The sequence below is a fragment of the Oncorhynchus tshawytscha genome, linkage group LG27 (genome assembly GCF_018296145.1).
Source record: "Oncorhynchus tshawytscha isolate Ot180627B linkage group LG27, Otsh_v2.0, whole genome shotgun sequence".
In the NCBI taxonomy this organism is placed as follows: Eukaryota; Metazoa; Chordata; class Actinopteri; order Salmoniformes; family Salmonidae; genus Oncorhynchus; species Oncorhynchus tshawytscha.
The window spans coordinates 8,046,499-8,073,820 of NC_056455.1; the positions used below are offsets into that span (position 1 = coordinate 8,046,499).

At 46.2% G+C, this 27,322-nt stretch overlaps 4 protein-coding genes across 5 annotated transcripts in view; 1 reads left to right on the forward strand and 3 right to left on the reverse strand.

Moving 5' to 3' along the window:
* Window positions 1-2,104: 2,104 nt before the first annotated feature.
* LOC112225831 (cytosolic 5'-nucleotidase 3) lies at window positions 2,105-5,807 on the reverse strand. The gene is made up of 9 exons (XM_024389930.2): window positions 5,643-5,807; window positions 5,265-5,363; window positions 5,052-5,121; window positions 4,866-4,912; window positions 4,593-4,678; window positions 3,771-3,860; window positions 3,427-3,589; window positions 3,018-3,218; window positions 2,105-2,795 (listed from the first exon to the last, which is right to left on the reverse strand). Exons 1-9 carry the CDS (start codon window positions 5,643-5,645, stop codon window positions 2,685-2,687), a joined length of 870 nt encoding a protein of 289 aa, XP_024245698.1. The 5' UTR covers window positions 5,646-5,807; the 3' UTR covers window positions 2,105-2,684.
* Window positions 5,808-6,117: 310 nt separating this feature from the next.
* LOC112225832 (kelch-like protein 10) lies at window positions 6,118-9,063 on the forward strand. Its single transcript, XM_024389931.2, has 5 exons — window positions 6,118-6,470; window positions 6,744-7,230; window positions 7,345-7,959; window positions 8,043-8,192; window positions 8,304-9,063. The coding sequence occupies exons 1-5, from the start codon at window positions 6,274-6,276 to the stop codon at window positions 8,670-8,672; spliced, it is 1,818 nt and encodes a 605-aa protein (XP_024245699.1). The 5' UTR covers window positions 6,118-6,273; the 3' UTR covers window positions 8,673-9,063.
* Window positions 9,064-9,415: 352 nt separating this feature from the next.
* On the reverse strand, window positions 9,416-13,961 carry LOC112225977 (kelch-like protein 11). Its single transcript, XM_024390138.2, has 2 exons — window positions 13,355-13,961; window positions 9,416-13,044 (listed from the first exon to the last, which is right to left on the reverse strand). Exons 1-2 carry the CDS (start codon window positions 13,882-13,884, stop codon window positions 11,460-11,462), a joined length of 2,115 nt encoding a protein of 704 aa, XP_024245906.1. The 5' UTR covers window positions 13,885-13,961; the 3' UTR covers window positions 9,416-11,459.
* Window positions 13,962-14,389: 428 nt separating this feature from the next.
* The window catches only part of LOC112225978 (ATP-citrate synthase), a 28,734-nt gene continuing 15,801 nt past the window's right edge, over window positions 14,390-27,322 (reverse strand). The window contains exons 9-28 of one of the 2 annotated variants that reach the window (XM_042307188.1): window positions 27,048-27,246; window positions 26,829-26,946; window positions 26,503-26,657; window positions 25,107-25,200; window positions 24,566-24,595; window positions 23,690-23,831; window positions 23,308-23,476; window positions 23,112-23,216; window positions 22,814-23,010; window positions 22,639-22,720; window positions 22,292-22,402; window positions 22,007-22,134; window positions 21,785-21,878; window positions 16,991-17,145; window positions 16,693-16,843; window positions 16,393-16,536; window positions 16,194-16,307; window positions 16,018-16,100; window positions 15,783-15,859; window positions 14,390-15,635 (exon numbers count right to left, since the gene is read on the reverse strand). In XM_042307188.1, coding sequence (XP_042163122.1) covers window positions 15,541-15,635; window positions 15,783-15,859; window positions 16,018-16,100; window positions 16,194-16,307; window positions 16,393-16,536; window positions 16,693-16,843; window positions 16,991-17,145; window positions 21,785-21,878; window positions 22,007-22,134; window positions 22,292-22,402; window positions 22,639-22,720; window positions 22,814-23,010; window positions 23,112-23,216; window positions 23,308-23,476; window positions 23,690-23,831; window positions 24,566-24,595; window positions 25,107-25,200; window positions 26,503-26,657; window positions 26,829-26,946; window positions 27,048-27,246 — 2,443 coding nt within the window. In that variant the 3' untranslated portion in view covers window positions 14,390-15,540. The remainder of the gene's footprint in view (window positions 15,636-15,782; window positions 15,860-16,017; window positions 16,101-16,193; window positions 16,308-16,392; window positions 16,537-16,692; window positions 16,844-16,990; window positions 17,146-21,784; window positions 21,879-22,006; window positions 22,135-22,291; window positions 22,403-22,638; window positions 22,721-22,813; window positions 23,011-23,111; window positions 23,217-23,307; window positions 23,477-23,689; window positions 23,832-24,565; window positions 24,596-25,106; window positions 25,201-26,502; window positions 26,658-26,828; window positions 26,947-27,047; window positions 27,247-27,322) is intronic. The other variant, XM_042307190.1, reaches the window with a different exon arrangement.

The following is a 27,322-nucleotide window of genomic DNA, read 5'->3' on the forward strand; positions in this document are numbered from 1 at the left end:
ATGTTCTTCACCATAGACCGAATAGGTCAACCATTACTTTCACAGGACTCGAAAAAAGGCAACTATTGGCCTCGAAAAGATCAAACATAAAACTACGCTGTTTTACAGAAAGTGATGGCATTTCAGAGAAAATACAAACACGCCAAATATTCACGGACTCATGTACTTTCAATGTATTAAGGCTGAAGGTGGATGGATTCTTTGAGACCAGCATGGAGTGATACTGTAAATGTCAATATATACACATGGCTCTAATTACTATTACTTTGACCACATGGTGGCACTGTGGCGCCAAAAAAGTCCCTTGTATAAAAACGTAGCCACGCACACAAACCTATGCCATAATACCGAGGCACAGTATCACCAGATTCCATACTGATGACATCCACATAAAACAGTAGTCTGTTATTAAGATCTGAAAGTAAATAAGCGTCTAACATGAACATAATTTACTGTAGTCACTCTCGTAGAATAGACACTTTTCAAGAAAAATAGGGAGAGGAGAACAAAGTCTTTACGAAACAAAAAAAGACAGTGTGTATAGAACACTAAGATAAGACAGTGGCGTTTCAAACTGACAAGGTAAAAGTACAGTTAGATTTGACCTTTATCCTGTCTTCTTTCCCTTTATATGACAAAGATATGTCCCACAAGACAAACAAACCGTAACTCCTTCACCTTTCATCTATACAGAGAAGACAACAACATCTAGATCCATACAACAGTTTGGACACACCTACTCATTCCAGTGTGTTTCTTTATTTAAAAAACAACAACTATTTTCTACATTGTAGAATAATAGTGAAGACATCAAAACTATGAAATAACACATATGGAATCATGTATTAACCAAATCAAAATATATTTTATATTTGATATTCTTCAAAGTAGCCACCTTTTGCCTTGATGACAGCTTTGCACACTCTTGGCATTCTCTCAACCAGCTTCATGAGGTAGTCACCTGGAATGCATTTCAATTAACAGGTGTGCTTTGTTAAAAGTTAATTTGTGGAATTTCTTTCCTTCTTAATGCGTTTGAGCCAATCAGTTGTGTTGTGACAAGGTAGGGGTGGTATACAGAAGATAGCCCTATTTGGTAAAAGTCCATTTTATGGCAAGAACAGCTCAAATAAGCAAAGAGAAATGACAATCCATTATTGTTTTAAAATATGAAGGTCAGTCAATGCGGAAAATATCAAGAACTTTGAAAGTTTCTTCAAGTGCAGTCGCAAAAACCATCAAGCGCTATGATGAAACTGGCTCTCATGAGGACCGCCACAGGAGAGGAAAACCAAGAGTTACCTCTGCTGCAGAGAATAAGTTCTTTTAGAGTTACCAGCCTCAGAAATTGCAGCCCAATTAAATACTTCTCAACATCAACTGCATGAATCAGGAGGAGGAGACTGCATGGTCGAATTGCTGCAAAGATACACTACTAAAGGACACCAATAAGAAGAGATTTGCTTTGGACCAAAAACACGAGCAATGGACATTAGACTGGTGGAAATCTCCTTTGGTTTGAGTCCAAAGTTGAGATTTTTGGTTCCAACCACTGTGTCTTTGTGAAAACAGATGTTCTCTGTATGTGTGGTTCCCACCGTGAAGCATGGAGAAGGTGGTGTGATGGTGTTTTGCTGTCTGTGATTTATTTAGAATTCAAGGGACACTTAACCAGCATGGCTACCACAGCATTCTGCAGCGATACGTCATCCCATCTGGTTTGTGCTTAGTGGGACTATCATGTATTTTTCAACAGGAAAATGACCCAACACACCTCCAGGCTGTCTAAGGACTATTTGACCAAAAATGAGAGTGACGGAGTGCTGCATCAGATGACCTGGCCTCCACAATCACCCAACCTCAACTCCATTGAGATGGTTTGGGATGAGTTGGACCGCAGAGTGAAGGAAAAGCAGCCAACAAGTGCTCAGCATATGTGGAAGTCCTTCAAGACTGTTGGAAAAGCATTCCAGGTGAAGCTGGTTGAGAGAATGCCAAGAGTGTACAAAGCTGTCATCAAGGCAACGGGTGGCTTCTTAGAAGAATCTCAAATCTATTTTGATTTGTTTAACACTTTTTTGGTTACTACATGATTCCAAATGTGTTATTTCATAGTTTGAATGTCTTCACTATTATTCTAAAATGTAGAACATAGTAAAAATAAAGAAAAACCCATGAATGTGTAGGTGTGTCCAAACTTTTGACTTCTACTGTATATTCCTCATATGTAGACATATCACCAGTAACATTTCTCTCCCCATGAACCCAATACACATTTACCAGATGGGAAAGTCACCTAGTTTTCCTGTCCCATTTCAGTTGGACTATTGACGGTTCGTAAACAATTCAGAATGTGATAGTAGGGTTGTCGAGTAAATCGAATCAAATTGTAGGACTGTAAAGGATGTTGCTCTCAAGTTGTAAGTGTTCAACAAGGATTCAACTGGAGGAGCGTGGAAGGGAGACTCCAAAACACAGTCTGGGATCCATCCCAGCGGCCCACACAAACAGCCATTGGAGGTTTAGTAAAAGACAAACCAAAAACAATACCATTCTGACTTGACTCATGGTATCTCACTACTGGCACTTCCTGAGCAAGAGCTTCCTAAACCAGTACGACATACTTCCTGTAGCGTCGGAAGGCTCATTACTGATTGGCCAGTGAGATTAATTTCCTGGACTGGTCACTTGGTGCTGGTGAGGTGGAGCAGCAGGGCGTTCAGCACTTCCATGGTCTCATCCTTCACCAGCACGATGTCATAGGCATTCAGGTAGGACGTCTTCCTCTCCTCCACCTGAGAAAGATCATGTCGAGGGGGAACGGTTAACAAGGGATCAATGTCCAATGACATTTAAACAGTGCTTGAATAAGCTGACTGTGCATTAAAACAAGCACTCAATTGCCTTAAAACAATAAAACTTCAGAGTAAAAACAAAAACATTTCTTTTTTGCGTGGTTGAGGGTTTATTAGGTGAAAGAGAGAGCTTTGGTGTACGTGTAGCCAGTACTACCGTACCTTGTCGTTGAGGAAGCCGATCTTGAGGATGTTCTCCATGCTGTGCACCCCATCAGCCATGGTCAGGTCCCCCAGAGAGTCTCCCAACAGCAGGACGTTGTGGCGTGACTTGAGCTCCTGGAAGTGGCCCGTGTTCAGCAGAGCTCCCTCCCTCTTGTTATAGATGTGGATCAGCTCCCCTTTGAAGGCCTTCAGCACTCCCTGAGAATGAGGGACACCAATGGGTTAAATCCTCATTCAAACCACTAACCTTTCACCCAGTCTTTGCGTGGTCACTAGCATAGGAAAAGCACATTTAATGCAATGAAACGAAGCGTTTTCATGACAACCCCCTCTATCCCACTCAATTCCATAGAGGCTACCTGTATCGTATATACTGTGGTTTGTGTGTCAGCGATAGCCTACTCACAGTCTCATCAAAGTCCATGTAGTTGGAGAAGACCTTGACGTTGGGGTGAAAGACCCCGGCCTGGCGGATCACCTCCTCCAGCACGTCTCCTAGCCCAGCAGAGAAGATGAGCAGAGGGATGCTGTGCTCCTGCAGGTGGTCAAAGAACAGCTGGTAGCCCTCCCTGGGGAGACAGCGGCATAGATAGCGCTGTAATCACTACCATTACAGTCATCATCCTGGTCGTCATTAACATTATTGACTTGATAAGGCTTCATCATTTGGTACCATACTGTGCTATCGATGACTTTACGCTACTAAACAGCCATAATTGTGGCTTGGCAACAGTAGCAGGGTCTTCTCACCTGAGCATAGCATCGGACTCCTTCACCACATCCTGCAGCAGGTCTTTCCTGATGCGCTGCTGCACCAGAAGAGTATGGGCTTTAGTCCACCTACGGGATGAACGGCACAAGGGGATTGGTTAACCCGATCAGTCCCGAGACCCCAGCGAAAATCGTCTTTTCATTTATCTGACTTTCATTTATCTGCATGTCCAGCCCTTATATTTAGCCTCACAGTGAAGTGCTTTTCCATGTTATTTTTCAGGACAACCAGGGCTACAAGTAGAACACAGAACAACTTGACAGAAACAGTTCCATTCATGAGTTTATTGACACATGTCAAAAAGAAAAGAAGGTCTGCTGAAGCAAAAAAAAAAAACGGATCAAAATTAATTTATATGAATGCTGTAGAGAAATAGTTTGGTCAGTGGGGAATGAATATCCAAACGGTCAATGACAACTGTTTGGAGTTGTGAGCTATGTGAGCTTATTACAGTATTATAGACACTATGTCCTAGGATTTCCTATGACCTTCTGTGTAGAAGAACCCCTTACGTTCGCGCCATAGAGCAAAATGTGTGTGTTCCGTAAGAGTCTCAGCTTTTCACACAGACTAATGGTTGGATGCAGAAGAATAAGACGAATCCGATTGGTACAAGCCAGAAGTCAAACCCAGAAGTCAAAAAACGCGGCAGGATTACAGTGGGACTCATTGGGTAAATGAGACCGCAGGGAGGTGCCTATGTCTGATGTAGAACAGAGGGTATTGGTCAGTTTGACAGCAAAGTGATGCGTTCCTGGTCTAGAAGGGCAGTGATTGGCTCAGAGAGAGCTGTGACTCACCACTCCACCATGAGGGGCAGCTTCTCCTCCGCTGTCCGTTTGGAGTCGATCTCTATGGGGTAATATGTGTTGAGCAGGTCCTTCAGCTGAACGGAGGGAGAATGGACAACACTCAGAAAGGGAAAAACTGGCTAGTACGCATCTAGAAAAGACACAGTTATATGTAAAGCAATGAATCTTGTGTCATCGTTTTTCTAATCTACACAAATGTATCTGCCAAATCAGAAGAAGTTCTGTGGTCTAGTTGTTTTTCTGATGACATTTGAAATATACCTGTGCTTTGCACTCCTCACTGATGAGCTTGCTGTTGTCCAGGATATCTATAAAAATAATACTGATGCAATCATCATTCTCGTGGGCTTGTCGGAAAAAAACCATCAGTGACAAGATATTGACCCCTTAACTCTGCGTACACATTGGTATCTTCTCCGTACAATCTATCCCAGCTTTTGTACTTACTGTGACTGGTAGGGCACCGCTTCCCATTGTAGGCAAACCGTGTGAGGGTCATGTCAAAGTCTGAAATGACCTGAAAAAGCAAGAGACATTGTCAGCATATTATCAAGCAAACCTCTCAGGATGGAACTAGGAGAATTACATCGAAACACGTGGGTGTGGTATCCATAGGATGACGTATACAATCCCAATTGAATAGGATCTCTGTGGTGGTACCTGAATCTTGCTGGTGCCAGCCTTCTGCATGGTCTTGATGATCTCCTCCACCCTGGGAGGGTCCCTCATACACACTGAGGGACTGGACAGCTCTGGGATCTATGGAGGGAGACAAGTAGTGAGGAGAGAGAAAAACAGAATAACTAAATACTACAGCACTCTATTTTTTTTAAACATTTTAGCAGACACTCCTATCCAGGAGCAATTTAGCACCTTGCTCAAGGGCACATTTTTTCACTGATTTACCACAAAGCAATTTACCACAGAAATTTAGGCAGCCAACTTAGTTTGTAATAACTAACGTTAACGTTACGTTTGATAGCTAGCTAGCCATCAGTCATTCGTTCAGTGGCAATCAGGAAAATAAAGTACACGTACCATTTTTCTAGAGAGATGTTGTTTAATTCAAGAAAAGATCAAAGAGCCAAACGATTGACCTAGCTAGAAATGCAATCAATAAGTTATATAGCTAGCTAGTCAGCTACGCTGCAATAACCAGTCTATGCTGAGGGCGCGCATTTACTTGCATAAATTGAGGAAGTAAGTGTGTGCGTTTAACATCTTCCCCAGTACCACAAAAGCAGTATTAAAATGTTCCTAATATAATTTATGTTCTGATAGAGCAGAACAAAGTATTATGGCAAATTGTGTGCTTCTATGTATTCTTAATTCACGATTTCCCTCTCACTACGTCTGAAATGGACTGTATTTAATCAAATGTATTACGTAGTGTCAAATATTAGTGTTAAATGACTGTTACACATTCACTGTACGATCAGTAGGCATAACAGTCAGATATATCAAATTAAACACAAACTTTTTATGACAGGTGAGGCTGATGCTCTGATTCCATTTGCTCATCGCTGTGATGTAATAATGAACAATTCTGGAACATAATATAAGTGGAACATTCACAATTCACAATCCTTAGATGAACACAGCTGCTGTAGTAAACCAGCCAAATGTCTAAGCTGAAGAGCTAGCAAAACCCCATTAAATATAGCAAGGAATGAATGAACTGGAAGAGACAGCCACCTCCACCAAATTTCAAAGATGCAACATGGAGAGGAAAATGAGTGCTATGACCTGTACAATCTTTAACGAGTTACGCCTGGAGGGAAAACTCTGTGATGTGGTCATCAAAGTCAATGGCATCGAGTTCAATGCCCACAAGAACATCCTGTGTGGATGCAGCTCATACTTCCGGTGAGTAGCTTCCCTTGGTTGGGATAGGTTGGGTTGGGATGTGCTGGCCAGAGGACATTCCCATTCTGGCATCACTTGACTTTGAATGAGAATGTGAGAACATTGTAGATTTATGGTATCTCTGGCTTGGTCCAACTCTCTGTAATTATTAGTTACTTTTGGGGAGTCCTGAGGAACTTTGTTCAATTGCAATGCTGTAGTGAGAAGAATATTGAGACCTTGATGATGTTTCTTTCTCTCTGTGCTATTATACCTCTGACCCTTGACCCACAGTGCTCTCTTCACAAGTGGCTGGAACAACGTTGAAAAGCGGGTCTACAGCATTCCTGGTGTGAACCCAGACATGATGCGCCTGATCATCGAGTATGCCTACACACGTTCCGTGCCTGTGACTGCGGAGAATGTGGAACCGCTCCTGGCGGCTGCAGACCAGTTCTGCATCCTGGGGATCGTGAGGGCCTGCTGCGACTATCTGGAGGCCCAGCTCTGTCTGCAGAACTGCATCGGCATCTGCAAGTTTGCAGATTTCTATTCCTGCCCTGATCTGCGCCGCCGGGCCTACCTCTTCATCCTGCACCACTTTGAGATGGTGCGTTTCTCGGAAGAGTTCATGGAGCTCTCTCTGGCACAGCTCTGTGACATCATCGAAAAGGACGACCTGAATGTGAAGCAGGAGGATGTTGTGTTTGAGGCGGTCCTACGCTGGATCAACCACTCGCCTCAGGACCGCAAGGCCCACGTGTCTGTGCTGCTGCCCAAGGTGAGAGGTGAACAATAGTGTCAATGTTTTACTGTTGGATAACTTTTGTAAGTTTGGGTGTCGTGCTATTCAACTGCTAGCCACACGTCTGTCTGTCTGTGTCTGTGTGCTTAGGTCCGCATGGCCTTGATGACAGCCGACTACTTCATGAACAACGTGAAGAACAATACCTTGGTGAAGGACAATGATGACTGCAAGCCTATCATCATCAGTGCCCTGAAGGCCATGTACGACCTGAACATGAACGGGCCCTCCAACACTGACTTCCGCAACCCTCTGACCCGCCCACGCCTGCCTTATGCCATCCTATTGGCCATAGGTGGCTGGAGTGGTGGCAGCCCCACCAATGGCATTGAGGCGTACGATGCGCGGGCTGACCGGTGGGTGAATGTGACCCAGGAGGAGAGCCCTCGAGCCTACCATGGAGCTGCTTACCTCAATGGCTTTGTCTACTGTGTGGGTGGCTTTGACAGCGTTGACTACTTTAACAGTGTACGTAAGTTCAACCCTGTCACACGGACCTGGCACCAGGTGGCCCCCATGCACTCTCGGCGCTGCTACGTCAGTGTGGCGGTGCTGGATGGCTGTATCTATGCTATGGGTGGCTTTGACGGCTACGTACGACTGAACACCGCTGAGTGCTATGAGCCTGAGACTAACCAGTGGACCCTGATTGCACCCATGCATGAGCAGAGGAGTGATGCAAGTGCTACCACACTACATGGCAAGGTGAGTGGAACAGAGGGACCTGGGAGAGAACTTCATGATGGATGACTTTTGATTATAAAATGTTGGCACGATCTTTTCTCTAGGTGTACATCTGCGGTGGCTTCAATGGGAATGAGTGCTTGTTCACAGCAGAGAGCTACAGCCCCCAGACCAACCAGTGGACTCTGACCGCCCCCATGAGAAGCAGGCGCAGCGGTGTGGGGGTCATCGCTTATGCGGAGCAGGTCTATGCGGTGAGCAGAACATCCATATGCAGTACATGCACAATGCACTTCCAACGCCTTATTCAGTAAGAGCTGAAAGTTAAGAAATATTTGACTCAAGTTTCCTCTGTCCTCTCCCAGGTGGGCGGCTTCGATGGGGCTAACCGCCTGCGTAACGCTGAGGCCTACAACCCGCTGACCAACACATGGCGCACGGTGCCCACCATGTTCAACCCGCGCAGCAACTTTGGCATCGAGGTGGTGGACGACCTCCTGTTCGTGGTGGGGGGCTTCAACGGCTTCACCACTACCTTCAACGTGGAGTGCTATGACGAGAAAACAGAGGAGTGGTACGACGCCCACGACATGGGCATCTTCCGCAGTGCCCTCAGCTGCTGCGTGGTGCACGGGCTTCCCAACGTGGCCCAGTATGCAGCCCCCCGGGACTCCCTCCAGTCCCCCCGGGAAGAACTGAAGCTCTCCGCTTCCAACAGCATCCTGTCTGTGTGACGCCCCCTCGTCCCTATCCCCCACCCTGACCCCTTCCTGCCCACCGTATCCCACCTACCACTGGCATTTACCATGCACAAATAAATCCACTACTGCTTGTCCCAGAGGAAATCCCATATGCATATATACATTTCTATATTTCTTATTGCATCTGCAAGGGTGATTGTGCTATTATTTTCCTACTGTGTTAGAAGGGAAGATTGACTGTACTGAATGTGTTACTGTAATTGGCTCATGCCCAATGACTCTGTGCATAGTACTCAGCATTGTTGATGGCCACATGTATGTATGTAGCTTAGTTCCATAGAAAATGATAGAGGCCTCTAGTGGCCAAAAGACTGTTTTAGCATTGGCAGCAACATCGAGGTCTTCCAACACTTTAATGTTGTCAACTGGGTGGGACTTCCAACTTTATTGGCTGATCCCTCATGGTCATCAGGAGGGATCAGCCAATTGTGAAGAAGAAAATGGACTACTTCAAAATGGAGAATGCCTCGATGACACTGCCCATGCTCACAGATGCCATAATCGGAACTATATAGGGATGCTCTCTATCATTCTCTATGCTTTGTAAAAAATAAAAAATAAATAAAAAAGGAGGTTGTCACATTGGAGGAGAAAATTCCACCCAAGAAAAAGACAGATGTTTATAGAGCTAGTCTTGAAAACTGCCCAATAATATTGGCCAAAATGACATTCAGAATTTAGATAACCCCTTACACAAGATAGATGGTAAACCAAGGTCGTATAAAAAAAATGGACATTTTAATTGCAAGTGATGACATCAGCATTTTTTTTTTTTACATCCAATATATTGACACAATGCCAGACGGCCACATGCAAAGCAAAATATATATTGCCAACATATGTCAAGACAATTATTTCAAATGCTATGCAAGAGAAACAAAGCTGAGGAAATACACTTTCATTGCATTCTCAAAATCATAGTGCTTTATGTTATAAATTAGCTTCAGGGATAGTGCTTATAACAATCAATGAACTCTTGAACTCAACACATTCACCTTGATATGGTCATTCCGCTCAGTAACATAAGGATACCCTCTAGTCTATACCAGTGGTTCACAACCTTTTTTGGTTACCGTACCACCAACTGAATTTTGCTCTGCCCAGAGTACCCCTGAAGTAACCCCCCCCCCCCTCCCCCTGATTGTCTTTGGGGGGTGAGGAGAACATGCAACAATGTGGCCGGATCCCTCAGATGAACCCCTGAATAAGCCCTGAGGTACAGCAACAGGGCTGCCTCACACTTCACATCACATTCATTTTGGATTACTAGGCAAATCACTGTAGTGTACATATTTTCTCACATGGGAACAGAATAGATTATCGGCTGGAGTTGGAATAAATGATAAATAAAAAAATACAAATTGGCCAAATATAACAGGTAAACCCACTCGGACATAAATATTACTAAGTGATTAAGGGTAGAAGTGCACTACTAGGCATGCTTTTCACCAGCTTTGCCAAGCATTCTTACCGTACTCAAGACACACACGTTATCAAGTCCTCCATCGGAACTACACCCTCCAGCCATTAAACTCAATAAAACCAATGCAGACAAAAATAAAAAGAGAAACATTCACTCACAAACTCCCACCTAGGGCCTTCCACACAATGTTTCCTACCAACAGGAATGTGACGAGCAGAAGACTGAAGAATAATTCAACGCAATGGTTGATGGAATGTTACCATGTTAAGACTGTTTCCTTAAGGGGCCTCCCAAGTGGTGCTGTGGTCTAAGGCCACTAGAGATTCTGGGTTCGAGTCCAGGCTCTGTCACAAGTTGTCCACTCTTGGACAGTAGATCTGATAATAAATATGAATGAGACTATTCTCCTTCCATTCATGTTGAGCTCCTGTATCAAAGCTATAATAACAAGAAGCAGAGCCATTCAGATGAAGCTAATATAAAGCAAAGCCATTGGGCATTGGTAAGGGTTTGGTCCAACTGACTGGTAGGGCCAAAATGACACCAGTATCGCAATACTTTTCCCATGTAAAATGTTAAATATTTGTGGAAAAATAAATGTGACTCTAGATGAAAACATTAAATGTTTGTTTTCCTAAAGAAGTTAAATCTGCTTCGTGTTATGTTCACTTGCCACAACACTAACGAGCATCGCGATACTGGTATGGTCCCGACCCTACAGCTGCACAGAGTGTGTGTATGTAAGTGTGTGTGATATTTGCATGGAGAGACTGTCAGTGTGGAATGTCATAGAGAACGACTGACTTCACTAAGCACATTGGATTGGAGGAATGTAGATTCTGCCGTACTTAAGTGTCACATTGCCTACATCATATAAGCATAAAAGGGGGACACAAAATATTTATATATAATAAAAGTATACATATACAACTATATACTATATGCATGTATAAAAAGATAAACATCACCTGTGCCTGACGTACATACGTAGTGTAGTCCGATGTTGGTCACTGTACAACACTCTATTCACATTTGTAACATTCAGCCTGTCCTCCCCACATAGACAAACACCTGGCCAGCACAGAGTCACATCACTCCCACATCTCCCAGCCTTGAACACCACAGTCACTACTAACACCAATATCTCAACCTGATGATCTGGCACAGAGTTCTCTTGAAAATGAACCAACATGAGAGCAACATAGGAGCCATTGCTCCAGCAGGTTATGGGTGGGGGTTGATGACGATGGCTGCCAGGGGATGTTTGGGGCTTGGAGCTGGACTGGGCTGCTCTCCCACTGGGGTGGGTGTGATGGACAGACAGGGGTTGAGACAGCTCAGCACTCGATCTGAGACTGCAGCTGCCTGCGCAGGGTGAGGGTGCGCCGGTGTAGCTGCTGCATCTGCTGCATACGGTCCCGCTGGCGGGCCAGGTTCTGGGGCATGGGGTAGCGCTGGCAGCCGTACAGGAAGCGGTAGGGGATGCGTACGTGACAGGCGGTGGCACGGCAGCGGGGCTGGGGCATGGGCGGCAGCAGCATCCAGCGCTTCCTTTCGGCAGAGTAGCGGTAGGCCTCTTTGCGGTACTGCTTGTCCACGTCATCGCTGTTCTTCCAGCCGCCGATCACAAACACGTCCTCGTCGAAGTGGCAGATGGCGGCGCCCTCGATGCTGGTGACTTCGGGCGGCAAGCTCTCCAGGATCTCGTCTGAGATGTGGGCGCTGATCTTCTGCTTGGCGGCCTCGTCCCGCACCGTGTAGCTCTTAGGGCAGCACGAGGCCGTGTGGTAGAAGTTGGTGGGGGCCACGGCCATCTGGAACACACAGTAGTTGTCTATGAGCGGCAGGGAGTCCACGTCCTGCCACTGGCGGCTCTCTGTGTCGTAACGTGTGGTGACCGTCTTCAGCCCGTCCTCGTTGTCTGTGTCCACCGGGGTGCGCGCCGTCACGTATACGTAGCGGTCCTCCACACTCACTGCCTTCACGTCCCGCAGGATCTTGGGCGCCGACTCCAGGTTGTGCCACTTGTCCGGCTCAGGCTCGTACACGCTCACGTCCTTGAAGCCGGGGCTGAAGTTGCCGTGGCCACCGATGCTATACAGGATGTCCTTGATACAGGTGAGACCAAAGGAGTGTTTACGTGTGGTCAGGTTGCTCACCTGTTCCCAGGTGTTGCGGTTGGGGTTATAGCGCTCCACGGTCTTGGCGAAGCCCGGTTCCATGGATCCCGCTACGTAGATGTGGGACTCTGTGGTGGCGATGGCGTGGCCATCCAGGTGGTTGTGGATGTGGGGCAGGTTAACCCAGCGGTCCTCGTAGATGAAGTAACCCACACATTCACTCAGGTAGTCGCCGCCCTCAGACACCCCGCCCACCACCATGATCACGTCCATGTTCTGGCCGAAGCGCGGCTGGAAGGAGGCCATGTAGGACGACCAGAACTCCAGGTCAGCTGACTTGAGGTTCTCACAGCGGATGGCGTGGCCCTCCACGGCATCGGACACCAGGCGGAGACAGGCCTCGTTGGCCGCCACCAGTGCCTCGTTCTTCACCACGCGCGTCAGATAGGTGGGCTTAATCTGGGGTAGCCGGAGGAGACGGAACAACTCCTCAAAGTACCTCCCCCGCTGTTCTGTGTTCCTCTGGACCCACTTCACCACAGCCTCAAACAGCACCTCTTCCGCGTCCACGGTGATCTCTGCGTCAGACAGCCAATCCCTCACCAGGTGGAAGGGCAGGGTGTAGAACTCCTCATCCTGGATGACCTTGTGGAAATTGCGTCGGATCATGTCTGCGGCCCGCAGAGCCAGCTGGTCCAGGGTGTACATGTGGGCCAGGCTGTGCACCGCCACACAGTTGGCCAGTGTCAGCTTCTTCTTCAAGAACTCCCCACAGAACTCCTTCAGGTGCAGCAGCAGGAACCTGCAGGCGACGCACACAATCAATAACAGAACATGAGAAACAAACATGGGCAAGGCCATTTATGACACCCATGAACTCACCACACTCAAATTCAGGTTTGACAGGTTACAGGATGGTCAGTGCTATCCGGGATCCATGGGACGTCCCAACCCTAAACCCTAACCTTGCCAATATGCTTCAGTGACACCTCCAGTAAGCCAAAACAACATTGTTATGTCACTGAACTACATACAAATAATCAAGTACTAGCAGGTGGCAATTAAATGGATTATGTACATTAAAAGGAACACTAATTCAATTGTAAACAAACCTGTCAGCAAGCTCTAACACTTCATGCACATTGCAGGTGCTCACACGTATTTCTCCCGTGTACATGTACTGAATGACACTCTCCACCGTCTCCGGGTCTGGTCCCAATTCAGCGCTCCATTCCTTCATCTCAACCCGACCCGACAGCGACTCGGAGAACTGCCCTCCCAGCAACGGCGTGAAATAGTCCGTAGCCGCGGCCAGTACAGAACGGTGAGCGGAAAACTCACAGCTCTGAACATTCCCGGTTGCCGCCCCACTGCTGAATGCCAGCGTCACGTCGCAGAACAATCCCTGCTTCCTCTGTTCGTTCTGCCGCCGAGACAGCTCTGTGCAGTGGGAGGAGGAGGTGAAATCCTCGGCCTCTTCCGTGTCCCCGTCCCCGACAAGGACGCTGGGCGTGCTGCTACCGCTACTACCCCGACTAGAGTCGTCTGGGTTCGGGGGTGCAGCTGCCATTCTGGCGGTGGTTGTGAGAATTCGGAATTGCAGTAAACTCGTGTGGGAAAGAACACACACGCAGACACACATACATAAACTCAAAACACAGACGGAATTACTGACGTGCGCAGTGGACGCAAGGCGTGACTGCTCGGCATGTGACGTAAAGCCCCTCCCACTCACTTGTGGCTGACAGGAGAAGCTTTTGTGCTTCTTCAACCTCCGCTTTCTCTGCTCAATTCACTTTCTCTGAGTGGGTGTCTATGAATGACCTGAATGGAAGCTACACATGGATGTTTCCATTCATTTCATGTGCTGGATGTTGTTTCATACAAGGGCACGGTCAATACATAGTCCCGCTTCGTTACATAAGTGAGTAGAATCACTTTGCCATGAATGTACAGAAATTACACCCCCGGAGCATAGAACAGGCGGACTGAGGTCTAGACCCTCATATGCACTGGCTGTTTGAGAAAACGAAGATAGCTCCTAGTAGGCCACTACATCCTCTGTTGTTATTGGATATGATATCATAAATGTATCTGTTTTAAAACCAATGATTTCATAAACTGATGGATGGAGCAGGACACAGTGAAACAATTACAATTATAGCACATTTATTTTATGATCCGCGACACCGGGAAAACCAGACAGCTGTGTTCCAATGGGTCATCTTTAATATACTCAGTCACAACGTTCTGAAAATATATTACAACACAGCTCTACAGAGGCACGTTCAGTTCACTAATCACATTAAATCAAACAAATTGTGTTGACATGACAACACAAATAGTACAGGCAGATAGATACATCTTACGAGAAATAGCCGGTCACAATGGAGCTAGTCTAGCTAGTAACGTTCAGATAAATAATGCTGCATTCTATGGTACCTTTGCCATACTGGACACGTCCTGTTTGGGACACAGGATGAGCTTTTCACTGTATTTACAGCCCAATATGCTCGGTCAGCTGCATATCTTACGGTTTAAACACAACAGTTTCATGGGCATTTACAGTACATCAAAAATGTATGCTAATACTATCTATTACATTTATTGCTGCTGTTAAAACATCTATACATAAATAAAGTTATAATCTATAGAACTGTAAAGCAGTAGCTAGTATTATTGCACTACAGCTCACCCCTGATAGAAAGCGTATGATTTTACTAATATGGCACCAACACACTTAATAAGAAAGAGAACTGCACAGCGACACACAGGAAGTCTGTGATACACAGACACATGCTTGGTTTACGGAGAGAGATGATAGTGGGAGATAGTCTCATCAACGTACTTCACTGTAGGCATAGGTGTGGTATAGAAGTTGTAGTAGTAGTAGTAGTATTGGCAGTAAATAGGAAGACAATCATCTGTATCCCTACTGGTAATCTTGGGAAGAGAATTGCATTAACTGCACTCCCACACTATTAAGGGTCAACCAACGAATGAGCCTCTTTTCACACTCTCTGCCGCTTGCTTGATCTCTCTAGCAGACACAGACTGAGAGCGGCTTCACAGTTTTGCAGGCCTTGCTATTATTAACGGGGTTGCAGCATGTTTGATCAGCCAACTGATTTTTAAAAACTGAAACTGTATTCATTTAAAAAGGGTTGTCCTTATTACTGTTGCAAAGACACATCTATAATAATATCAGTCCTCATTGTTGCTCTCCCACCACTTGGGGCTGACTGAACACAGCACAGGTGGGGGTGGAGGGGGGGGGTCCATGGCCTGGTTTCCGTGGTTACATGGACATGTGTTCGGGGAGAACGTAGGAGATGTCGTCCCAAGGGTGACGGTACAGACCCTGTTTCAGCCTCTTCTGATCCAGGTAGTGTCCTGAGGGAGAAGTAGAAACGTAGGTAAGGTTCCAATTTTAGCAATATCATATTGCGTATCCTCCGCTCCTTACACCATAGCCCCTTTCCCATGACCATTTCTAAGGGTCAAACTCATCAGGGTCATGACCTCTGACCCCCAACTCACCGATGAAGCCCATGCTCCGCCCCAGGACAAAGATTCCATTCAGCGCTCCGATCTCCACAAACTCATCAGCCTCATCCCTGAGGGGGAAGACAAACACCAGAGGGCAATGATGAGTTGATGCAACACTGAATGTAGGCGAAGGCCAACAAAAGGGACAGCCGGATGACCCAGACACAGTAGTATAGTTGCATTGTGTAGAATGTAATTGACTGGAGTTAAATAGCATAGGATTTACCGTGTAAATCCACCACAGTTCCTGAGCAGGTCCACAAAGGCTACTCCAATGAAACCGTCCACATTCAGGATCAGGTTGGGTTTCTGAAACCGCAGCAGAGAGGAGAAGACATGGTTTAGAACAGATGATCCCAGTGGGGTGATCCAGGGTGCAGGAGAGGATGACAGGGTTAGTACCTTGGCGGTGGTGATCTTCTCTACATCCATGGCATAGTCCAACAGCTGGGTGGAGGGGAAGTTCTTCTTCACAAAGTCCTTCAGGATCTGCACCCTCATGTCTGGGTTGTTGATCTGACACACACACACACACACACACACAGTAAAAAAATATGAAAAACACATGACATCCAAACAGAGACACAGGGACGGTGCTCACCGACTTGACCCTGTGTCCGATGCCCATGATCAGGTTGCCCTCCTTCTTCATCTTATTGACAAACTCCATGGGCAACATGCCACTGTCAAACGCCTTGCTGAACTGCTTGGCTGCAGCGTCCAGGGCCCCTCCGAACCGGTCCCCCTGGAAATCACACACACAAAAATAAAACACTCAAAGAGACACTACCAAAGCTCAATTTATTAATTATTTAAACAGAGGCATTGTCTTCAGAAGAGGCTACTCTGCTGGTTTTAAGTGGGCCTAAGAATGTCGAGGTTGACTTGACTATGGTCGTACGATCGTGAGCAGGCCAGAGGTGAGGCTAGAGATGAGGTCTTTGCCAGCACGGGCACACACGATGGTGTTGTGGGCACCGGAGACGGCAGGACCATGGTCAGCAGTCACCATCAAACACATCTCAATGAACTTGGCAGCATAACTGGGCAGCCTTGGGGCAAGGAGAGAGGACACAGAGACATAGAATTGGAATCAAATTCAATTATGATAGTGTATGTTTAATGTTTTATGTGAACAATGGCAGTATTTGTATTATTGACTGTTTCCCGGTTTCATGTTTTGGGGGACAGAAGCGTACCTCCTCTGGAACCAGAGCAGTCCCAGGGTTCCTCCCAGGCCCATCTCCGACTTGAACACTTCAGTGATGGGCATTCCAGCGTAGATGAGCTCCTGGCCCCTCTCATCACAGATACTGGTCATAAAGGAGGCTGGCTTACGGATCAGACCCAGCTCCTACAGCACAGAGGGATAGAGAGATTGGGAAAGGGAGGGAGAGAGAGTCACCACACCCTCCCATTGCTCTCCATCTGTTTCAGTTTAACACAGTCTGATGCGGTTTGTGAAGTTTGCCTTATATGGAAGTAAATAGAATTGTCCAGAGCCAATAAGAGATCCTGATTCAGCGCTAACTCATAGCTACTTTTTACAGGCCTCCTAGGCCATATAGAGTGTTCCTCACTGAGTTCCTATCAGACATTGTAGTCATGGCAGATAAGATTATAATTTTTGGTGACTTTATATTCACATGGCAAAGTCCACAGAACCACTCCAAAAGGGCTTTCGGAGCCATCATCAGCACAGTGGGTTTTGTCCAACATGTCTCCGGACCTACTCACTGCCACAGTCATACTCTGGACCTAGATTTGTCCCGTGGAATAAATATTGTGAATCTTAATGTTTTTCCTCATAATCCTGGACTATCAGACCACCATTTTATTACGTTTGCAATCACAACAAACAATCTGCTCAGACCCCAAACAAGGATCATCAAAAGTCATGCTATAAATTCTTGGACAACCCAAAGATTCCTAGATGCCCTTCCAGACTCCCTCCTCCTACCCAAGGATGTCAGAGTACAAAAATCGGTTAACCACCTAACTGAGGAACTAAATTTAACCTTGCGTAATACCCTAGATGCAGTTGCACCCCTAAAAACAAAAAACATTCGTCATAAGAAACTAGCTCCCTGGTTTTCAGAAAATACTCGAGCTCTGAAGCAAAGCTTCCAGAAAATTGGAATGGAATTGGCTCTACACCAAACTGGAAGTCTTCTGACAAGCCTGGAAAGACAGTACCGTGCAGTATCGAAGAGCTCTCACTGCTGCTCGATCATCTTATTTTTCCAACTTAATTGAGAAGAATAAGAACAATCCCAAATTTATTTTTGATACAATCGCAAAGAGAACTAAAAAGCAGCATTCTACAAGAGAGGATGGCTTTCACTTCAGCAGTGATAAATTCATGAACTTCTTTGACGAAAAGTTAATGATCATTAGAAAGCAAATTACGGACTTTTTAAATCTGCGTATTTATCCAAAGCGCAGTTGTCCTGAGTCTGCACAACACTGCCAGGACCTCGGATCAAAGGGAGACACTCAAGTTTCTTAATACTATATCTCTTGACACATTGATGAAAATAGTCTCGGGCTCTAAACCTTCAAGCTGCATACTGGACCCTATCGATCACCACATTCTTTTGGAGAGATTGGAAACCCAAATTGGTCTACACGGACAAGTTCTGGCCTGGTTTAAATCTTATCTGTCGGAAAGATATCAGTTTGTCTCTGAATGGTTTGTCTTCTGACAAATCAACTGTACATGTCGGTGTTCCTCAAGGTTCCGTTTTAGGACCACTGATTGTTTCACTATATATTTTACCTCTTGGTGATGTCATTCGGAAACAATGTTAACTTTCACTGCTATGTGGACTATACACAGCTGTACATTTCGATGAAACATGGCGAAGCCCCAAAATTGCCATCCTGGAAGCCTTTGTTTCAGACACACATTTGAAGTCGGAAGTTTACATACACTTAGGTTGGAGTCATTAAAACTTGTTTTTTAACAACTCCACAAATTTCTTGTTAACAATCTATAGTTTTAGCAAGTCGGTTAGGACATCTACTTTGTGCATGACACAAGTAATTTTCCCAACAATTGTTTACAGACAGATTATTTCACTTATAATTCCCTGTATCACAATTCCAGTGGGTCAGAAGTTTACATACATTAAGTTGACTGTGCCATTAAACAGCGTGGAAAATTCCAGAAAATTATGTCATGGCTTTAGAAGCTTCTGATAGGCTAATTGACATCATTTGAGTCAATTGGAGGTGTACCTGTGGATATACTTCAAGGCCCACCTTCAAACTCCGTGCCTCTTTGCTTGACATCATGGGAAAACAAAATAAATCAGCCAAGATGTATCATGTTGTGGGGGTGCTTTGCTGCTGGTGGGACTGGTGCACTTCACAAAATAGATGGCATCATGAGGACGGAAAATTATGTGGATATATTGAAGCAACATCAAGACATCAGACAGGAAGTTAAAGCTTGGTCACAAATGGGTCTTCCAAATAGACAATGACCCCAAGCATACTTCCAAAGTTGTGGCAAAATGGCTTAAGGACAACAAAGTCAAGGTATTAGAGTGGCCATCACAAAGCCCTGACCTCAATCCTATAGCAAATTTGTGGGCAGAACTGAAAAAGCGTGTGCGAGCAAGGAGGCCTACAAACCTGACTCAGTTACACCAGGTCTGTCAGGAGGAATGGGCAAAAATGTACCCAATTTATTGTGGGAAGCTTGTGGAAGGCTACCTGACCCCTGACATTTCACATTCTTAAAATAAAAGTGGTGATCCTAACTGACCTAAGACAGGGAATTTTTATTAGGATTAAATGTCAGGAATTGTGAAAATGTGAGTTTAAATGTATTTGGCTAAGGTGTATGTAAACTTCTGACTTCAACTAAGTGGATGGCGGCAAATGTTTTACAAATGCAAATGTTTTACTTTTAAACTCGGACAAAACAGAGATGCTAGTTCTAGGTCCCAAGAAACAAAGAGATCTTCTGTTGGATCTGACAATTAATCTTGATGGTTGTACAGTCATCTCAAATAAAACTGAAAGACCTCTGCGTTACTCTGGAGCCTGATCTCTCTTTTAACGAACATATCAAGAATATTTCAAGGACAGCTTTTTTCCATCTTCGTAACATTGCAAAAATCATAAACTTTGTCCAAAAATGAAGCAGAAAAATTAATCCATGCTTTTGTCACTTCTAGATTAGACTTCTGCAATGCTCTACTTTCCGGCTACCCAGATAAGGCACTAAATAAACTTCAGTTAGTGCTAAACACGGCTGCTAGAATCTTGACTAGAACCAAAACATTCGATCATATTACTCCAGTGCTTGGCTCTCTACACTGGCTTTCTGTTAAGGCTAGGGCTGATTTCAAGGTTTTACTGCTAACCTACAAAGCATTGCTCCGACCAAATCGGAAAGATAGCGTACGTGTAGGTATGTACGGCAGTACCTATGGTTACAAGACGCAGGCCTCCTTACTGTCCCTAGAATTTCTAAGCAAATAGCTGGAGGCAGGACTTTCTCCTATAGAGCTCCATTTTTATGGAATGGTCTGCCCATCCATGTGAGAGATGCAGACACGGTCTTGACCGTTAAGTCTTTATTGAAGACTCATCTCTTCAGTAGGTCCTATGATTGAGTGTATTCAGGCCCAGGGGTATTAAGGTGAACGGAAAGGCACTGGAGCGACGAACCGCCCTTGCTGTCTCTGCCTGGCCGGTTCCCCTCTCTCCACGTGGATTCTCTGCCTCTAACCCTATTACAGGGGCTGAGTCACTGGCTTACTGGTGCTCTTCCATGCCATCCCTAGGAGGGGTGCATCACCTGAGTCACTGACGTGATCTTCCTGTGCTGGTTGGCGCTCCCCTCGGGTTTGTGCCGTGGGGGAGATCTTTGTGAGCTATACTCGGACTTGTCTCAGGGTAGAAGGCTGGTGGTTGAAGATATCCATCTTGTGGTGTGGGGCTGTGCTTTGGCAAAGTGGGCGGGGTTATACCCTGCCTGTTTGGCCCTGTCCGGGGGTATCGTCGGATGGGGCCACAGTGTCTCCTGACCCCTCCTGTCTCAGCCTCCAATAGTTTGCTAGTGTCAGTCTGTTATACCTGGAGTATTTTGCCTGTGTGAAGTGAATGAATTGATCTCTCTCTAACTCTGAATGATCAGCTATGAAAAGCCAACTGACATTTACTCCTGAGGTGCTGACCTGTTGCACTCTCTACAACCACTGTGATTATTATTATCTGACTAAGATTTGGCATGGGTCCTCAAATCCTCAAAAGGTTCTACAGCTGCACCATCGAGAGCATCCTGACTGGTTGCATCACTTCCTGGTATGACAACTGAGCGGCCTCCGACAGCAAGGTACTACAGAGGGTACTGTGAACGGCCCAGTACATCACTGTGGCCAAGCTTCCTGCCATCCCGGACTTCCAAACCAGGCGGTGTCAGAGGAAGGCCCTAAGAATTGTCAAAGACTCCAGCCACCCTAGTCATAGACTGTTCTCTCTGCTACCACACGGCAAGCGGTACCGGAGCGCCAAATCTAGGTCCAAGGGGCTTCTAAACATCTTCAACCCCCAAGCCATAAGACTCCTGAACATCTAGTCAAATGGCTACCCAGACTATTTGCATTGCAAATAGTTGTATTTGGCGCATGTGACTAATAACATTGCATTTGATTTTGCTGGTCATCTATGAACGTTTGAACATCTTGGCCATGTACTGTTATAATCTCCACCCGGCACAGCCAGAAGAGGACTGGCCACCCCTCGGAGCCTGGTTCCTCTCTAGGTTTCTTCCTAGGTTCCTGCCTTTCTAGGGAGTTTTTTCTAGCCACCGTACTTCTACATCTGCATTGCTTGCAGTTTGGGGTTTTAGGCTGGGTTTCTGTACAGCACGTTGTGACATCGGCTGATGTAAACTGGGCTTCATAAATACATTTGATTGAGGGGATTGATTGAGGAGACATGAGCCAGCGTGGCACTGACTGGTTGTGAATACTCACCCGGGCCCAAGAGTAGTCCATTGGCACCGTGGGAGGGGGCACCTCCATAGCTGGAACGATGACTCCTTTGCCAACGAGGTCGTCATACACTGATCTGTACATGAGGGTGGGAAACTTCAATTTCACAACAGTGCTTTTGTACATTTATTAAAACGGTCAATTTTACGTTGTGGCTTGGATGTATGTTTTTCGAAATCATAGTGTGTGATTTTCTGCACTGACTTGATGACATCTCCCAGCTCGTCAAAGCTCTTGGGTACGAAGGCTCCGGCCTCCTTCAGAGCCAGGTTCTTGGCCACGGCTGTCTCCGAGGCCTGGTTGGCACACGCTCCAGCATGACCAAACTGGACCTACAGGAGACAGACAGGTGACATCATAGGAAACCATCACCAATCCCATAACCAGACCCTTTCTTCCAGTATGCCTACCCTGTAAGTCTCTGTGATATCAATCCAATGACCTTTAACCCCTCCATCCCAAACGCTTCCTGCTGCACATCACACTCACCTCTGAGGAGAACATGGTGGCACAGGTCCCGATGCACCAGCTCACCACAGGCTTGGTGATCCTGCCTGACTTGATGCCCTGGCAGATCGTATACTCCTCTGTGCCGCCAATCTAGATGGGAGACCAACAGTGCTTTTAAAAGGAAGTCCACACACACTTGCAGAGGCGAGTATCCAAGCATGGAATTAGTCTGGTCATAGATGTTGACGATAATTAGCTATGCTTGATGAAAATAAATTAATTGTGTTAAAAGGATCAGCTTTATTTTTCTATGGTTAGTTTATACTCAGTGGAGGGGGCCATTAGCAGCAATGATGTAGACGTGTGTGTGTCTTTCAAATCCTCACCTCTCCCAGCATTACGATCATCTCTACCCCTGGGGTGTCCTGGTACCTCAGCACATGGTCTGTGTAGATTGAGCCTGGGTATCTAATGAAAAAAAATAAGCATTAATTATACACACACAGACATACATCAGCAATCTTATCCACCCCATTCACACACACACAGCCACACTCTTACCGGTCTCCTCCAATGGCCACTCCCTCGTAGACTCCGTCAGTGGTGCGGGAGATGATGTTGTTGAGCTCGTTGGACATGCCTCCAGAGCGGGACACGTAGGCCACACTGCCTGGACGGTATAGCTTAGAGGCCAGGATGTTATCCAGCATGCCCCCGGTGTTCCCGATCTTAAAACAGCCAGGCTTGATCCCTCCAACCTGGCCAAGGGCGCACACACAGAGTTAGATAAGACACTCTACACCTTTAAAAGCAGGCCTCACATACTGTAAGTGAGGGGTGTAGAGTAAGAGGGGTCTACCGTTGCCGGGCCGATGATAGTGATACCCTTCTCATCCGCCCTCTTAATGATCTTCCTGGTCTGGGCTTCAGGGATGCCCTCGGCTATGATGGCGATGGTGTGGATCTGAAGGGGTGGGGATATGAAGCATTACACAGTGGGTCAGATCTACTGCTCTCTCACCATTAGATGACACCCTCTGGATGGCACTACCAACCTGTGGGTACTGCATGGTCTCCATGGTGCTGTCGAAGGCAGAACGGAGCGAAGCGAAGCTGATGAGCACGTCCACCTCCGGGTGTTTCTTCATGGCGTCGCCCATGTTCTTATAGACAGGCAACAGGATCTCCTTATGGCCCCAGTAGAACTTCTGCTTGTGGTCCCCACTGGAACACACACAGACAGTCACAACGTTGAGTATCGAACGATGAACCAGACAAATAGATAAGCACGTGTGAACGCACAACCACAACCACAACCACAACCACACACACACACACTGCTTGTTATTTTCAACACCTCTCTGTGGTCTCGGGGCACGACAGTTAGAGTGGTATACAGGAAGTCGAGAGACAGGAAGTAAAGAAAGAGACACATACGTGAATGGGTAGACCATGGCAGACACAGAGGGCTCATCCCTGGAGCAGGTGTAGTCAAAGTCCAGCATGCCCTGCACGGCCCGAGTCTGCATGCCCCACACAATGGACTTGGTCTGCTTGCTGAAGAGAGTTGATGCCTTGACTGCAGGGACAGGAACACATAGGGGACAAGGAAGGGAGAGGGAAAGGAGGAAAGATGGAGGGAGAGAGAGAGATGGAGGGGAAGGTTAACTACAAAATGCAAAGTCACTCAGACAATGAAGAGAGGTTTGGCGTGCACACACACACACACACACACACACACATTTACTCAGAGGGAGAAAAATAGCTTGATCTCCTATTTACCGCACCAGGAGAGAAAGGGCTTTTAACTCACTACAGAGAGGTACGAGCTTTAAAGAAGTCTCTTGCTCTGCTAAGAGGTGTGATAGAGCAGGGCACACAACATCAACAGAAGACACATGGCAGGGCAAACAGTTACTAGACAGTGAAGGAACCGAACACTGACAGCCAGCCGCTGACTGAGACATCACAACCGACAGGAAACCACAGGGGTTAGTGAGACAGAAGCTGAACCCGCAACCATCCAAAACAACATGTTAACACTGTATGTTTCTGGATGTCAGAAACTCCCCTCTAAGGACTACAAATGTGATCAGAAATGTAGTCGTCTATACGTCAATATTGTCTTAGTTGTTCCCCATGGATGAACCATTACAACACCATAGAAATAAAAGCCACTTCAAGCACAGGCACGTGAGAGAGAGGAGAGGACAGGAGCACATGACCGAGCTCGAGGGCTTCACAAGGGGGCTAGGAGGAGAGCCATGTCCCAGGCCCACCCTAGTCAGTCTGTCTGACAGGGGAGTGTCCTACCTCCTGGACTGTCTGACGACGCCTGTCGCTCTGTGGCGCCACAACAATAAAATAAAAAAAATAAAAACAGAAACAATATAATCAATGTTATTGCATTCAGAATTTGCGTAGATAATGCCACCCGAAAGGGAAGGTTTTTCACAACAGATGCTGGGCTGATGTGGGCTGTGAGACCCCTAATGGCCACCAGGGGGAGCTGGGACACAGAAACTCACATTTTATGAGAGCAGGGGCTCTCAAGGAAGCCTCTTGCTACCAGGGTTGGGGTCAATTCCATTTCAATTCAGGAAAATAAACAAAATTCCACAAGCATTGAAGAGCATTTAAATGTCAGTGTACTTCCTGAATTGACTGGAATTTAAATGGAATTGACCCCAACCCGGCTTGTAAAACTGCATTCCATTAAAACGTGGCAAGACTTTTACATAAATACATGAGAAGCATCATTCTTACGTTTCATGTGTGTGTGTGTGTGTGTGTGTGTGTGTGTGTGTGTGTGTGTGTGTGTGTGTGTGTGGTGTGGTCTCGTCAAGGAACTCACCTGGAGGGGCCCCTGACTTGGCCTTCTTGGCAGCAGAGGCCCCGGTGCCAGCCTTGTTCTCAGAGAAGGAGGCTGTCCTGCTGGAGGCTGGGGTCTGGAGAGGACAGAGGAGAGAGGGAAGACAGAAGAAGGAAGAGTTACATTCCGTTGAAGAGCTAATCATGTTAACACCAGCTCTGATGCACACATGCCTTCCTAGAACAGCCTTGAGTTGAACGACTTGCCTAAAAACGGTCATGTTTTATTTGCGACAGCACCACATTACCTTCAGAGAGAGAGAGAGAGAGAGAGAGAGAGAGAGAGAGAGAGAGTAGCATGGTGCGAGCTTTACAATGAAGCCTTGTGTGATAAACCTGCAGTGATGCCAGCTGCACAGTAGAGCCCCTATGTACAGACTACGTCTGTGGCACAGTGGACTCGTGTTGAACCTGCTTTAAAAACTATCTACATGCTGGGCCCCCACACAGTTTAAATTCATTCAAATTCACTAAACGACATACAGTTGAGCTGTGCTTACAGTGAGATTTGCACCATTGGCACTTTAGCGAACCTGTGCATGTGCATTTGCTGCTTTCATTATTTTCCCCCTTTTGCCCTGACATCATCAAATGGAAGTGGGCCCCCTTCCCAAAACACACGCATGACCACGGACGCATCTCTCTGAAAGCCCCGGTGCAGCACATTATTACTGGAGCCCTGCAGGCTACAGCACAGGCCTAGTGTATTGTCTCTTGGCTGTCATTTAATAACCACAGCAGCATACAAAGCCAGGCAATACTCTACCACACAAAGACGCACCCCAGATGACCTCAACGTGCCAGCATGGGAAACACGTCACCGTGTATCTCAGTGTTTGAAAATCACTGTTTTTAAAATGTTTACATTTTTTGAGGTCATCGGGTGTAACAGTCTTATTTTCATATCATCACTGTTTGTCTAATAAATCACTGTGTGTGTGTGTGTGTGTGTTTATTTCGTGAAAAGAACTAGAATCTAAAATTATAATTTATTTCCCTGAGCCTCCTTTTGCCGTTGAAATGCGCGGTCAGATCGTGTGGGCGTGCTGAAACAAATGTTCATATATTTACATACAGTCCTGAGTAGCAGATAGGATCATCTAGACTCTAGAGCCCACCCCGATTACCCCTTCAAAGTGGGAGGATACATATATACAAATAAATGGTGACTGGTCAGAATAATCCGATCAGATTATCCCACCTGAACAGGCTGAAATTCCAGGCATTTTTTTCTCCAAAATCTCTTACATTAGAAAGTCATTATCATAATTTTCACAATTTCAGATGGTTATTTTGGAAATCAGCAACATCACATTTTTGACCGCATTGAAAAATGATAGAATTGCACTGTAGCTAATTATAGGCCTAGTGTAACCTACTGATGAACTGGCACTGGAGTTGAGCAGGAAGTTGGCGGTGTGGGCGGCGACAGGAGGCTCTTTGGGTATTGGTCGGTGGCCCAGCGCCATGCCGACAATGGCAGTCATGTGAGTCTCTGTGCCAAAGACATGGATGGGGATGCCAGTAGTCTTACCTATGGAAACATGGAACACACACACACACAATGTCTTCAGAAGGTCGAGTGTGTCAATCAAAGCTAAAAAATAGCATTGGCTTGACATTTATCACAGAGGAAATTAGGAGAAATACAAGACCATGAACATCTCTCACTAAAGGTATTTTTATTTATTGTGGAGCTACTCACCCACTTCGCCCATGACCCTGAGGCCTTCCTGGTAGTTGGGGCCCCCACGGCGGACAAATATGGTGATCTCATGCTCCTTTATGGGGCCCTGGTAGTCCCGAATGGCTCGGACAATGCCCTGGAACCCAGACAAGAGTGGATCTCAGATTAGCCTAACGCTAGGGGAATCTAAATCACAATTGCTTCAGTTCAGCTCTGTGGATACATTTTTATATCTACCTTAAATGTGGCTGCAACGTTAGTAAAGTTTGCAATGCTTCCTCCGATGATCAGGACTTTTCCCTCTGGGTGTTTCTCGCGGGTCATCAGGGACAGGATGGTCTTGGCATAGTCATAGGTCTGCTGTTCGCTGGGCGCTCCTGAATACTCCCCGTAATTGGCCAGCTCGTCAACTCCACCCAGGTCACAGATGGTGTCACTGTGTAGGAGGGATCCCATTGGATTAAAAAAAAAACACAAACACAGGGGTGCAGGGGACCATACACACAATCACC

Coding starts and splice junctions, on each gene's coding strand:
- LOC112225977 (XM_024390138.2), bottom strand. CDS start 13,884: ATGTGTGTCTGCGTGTGTGTTCTTTCCCACACGAGTTTACTGCAATTC. Junction 13,045..13,354: donor GTGTTAGAGCTTGCTGACAG/GTTTGTTTACAA, acceptor CGTCGCCTGCAG/GTTCCTGCTGCTGCACCTGA.
- LOC112225832 (XM_024389931.2), top strand. CDS start 6,274: ATGAATGAACTGGAAGAGACAGCCACCTCCACCAAATTTCAAAGATGC. Junction 7,231..7,344: donor TGTCTGTGCTGCTGCCCAAG/GTGAGAGGTGAA, acceptor CTGTGTGCTTAG/GTCCGCATGGCCTTGATGAC. Junction 8,193..8,303: donor ATGCGGAGCAGGTCTATGCG/GTGAGCAGAACA, acceptor GTCCTCTCCCAG/GTGGGCGGCTTCGATGGGGC.
- LOC112225831 (XM_024389930.2), bottom strand. Junction 5,122..5,264: donor CTGGCACCAGCAAGATTCAG/GTACCACCACAG, acceptor TTGCTTTTTCAG/GTCATTTCAGACTTTGACAT. Junction 4,679..4,865: donor GTGAGGAGTGCAAAGCACAG/GTATATTTCAAA, acceptor CCCTCCGTTCAG/CTGAAGGACCTGCTCAACAC.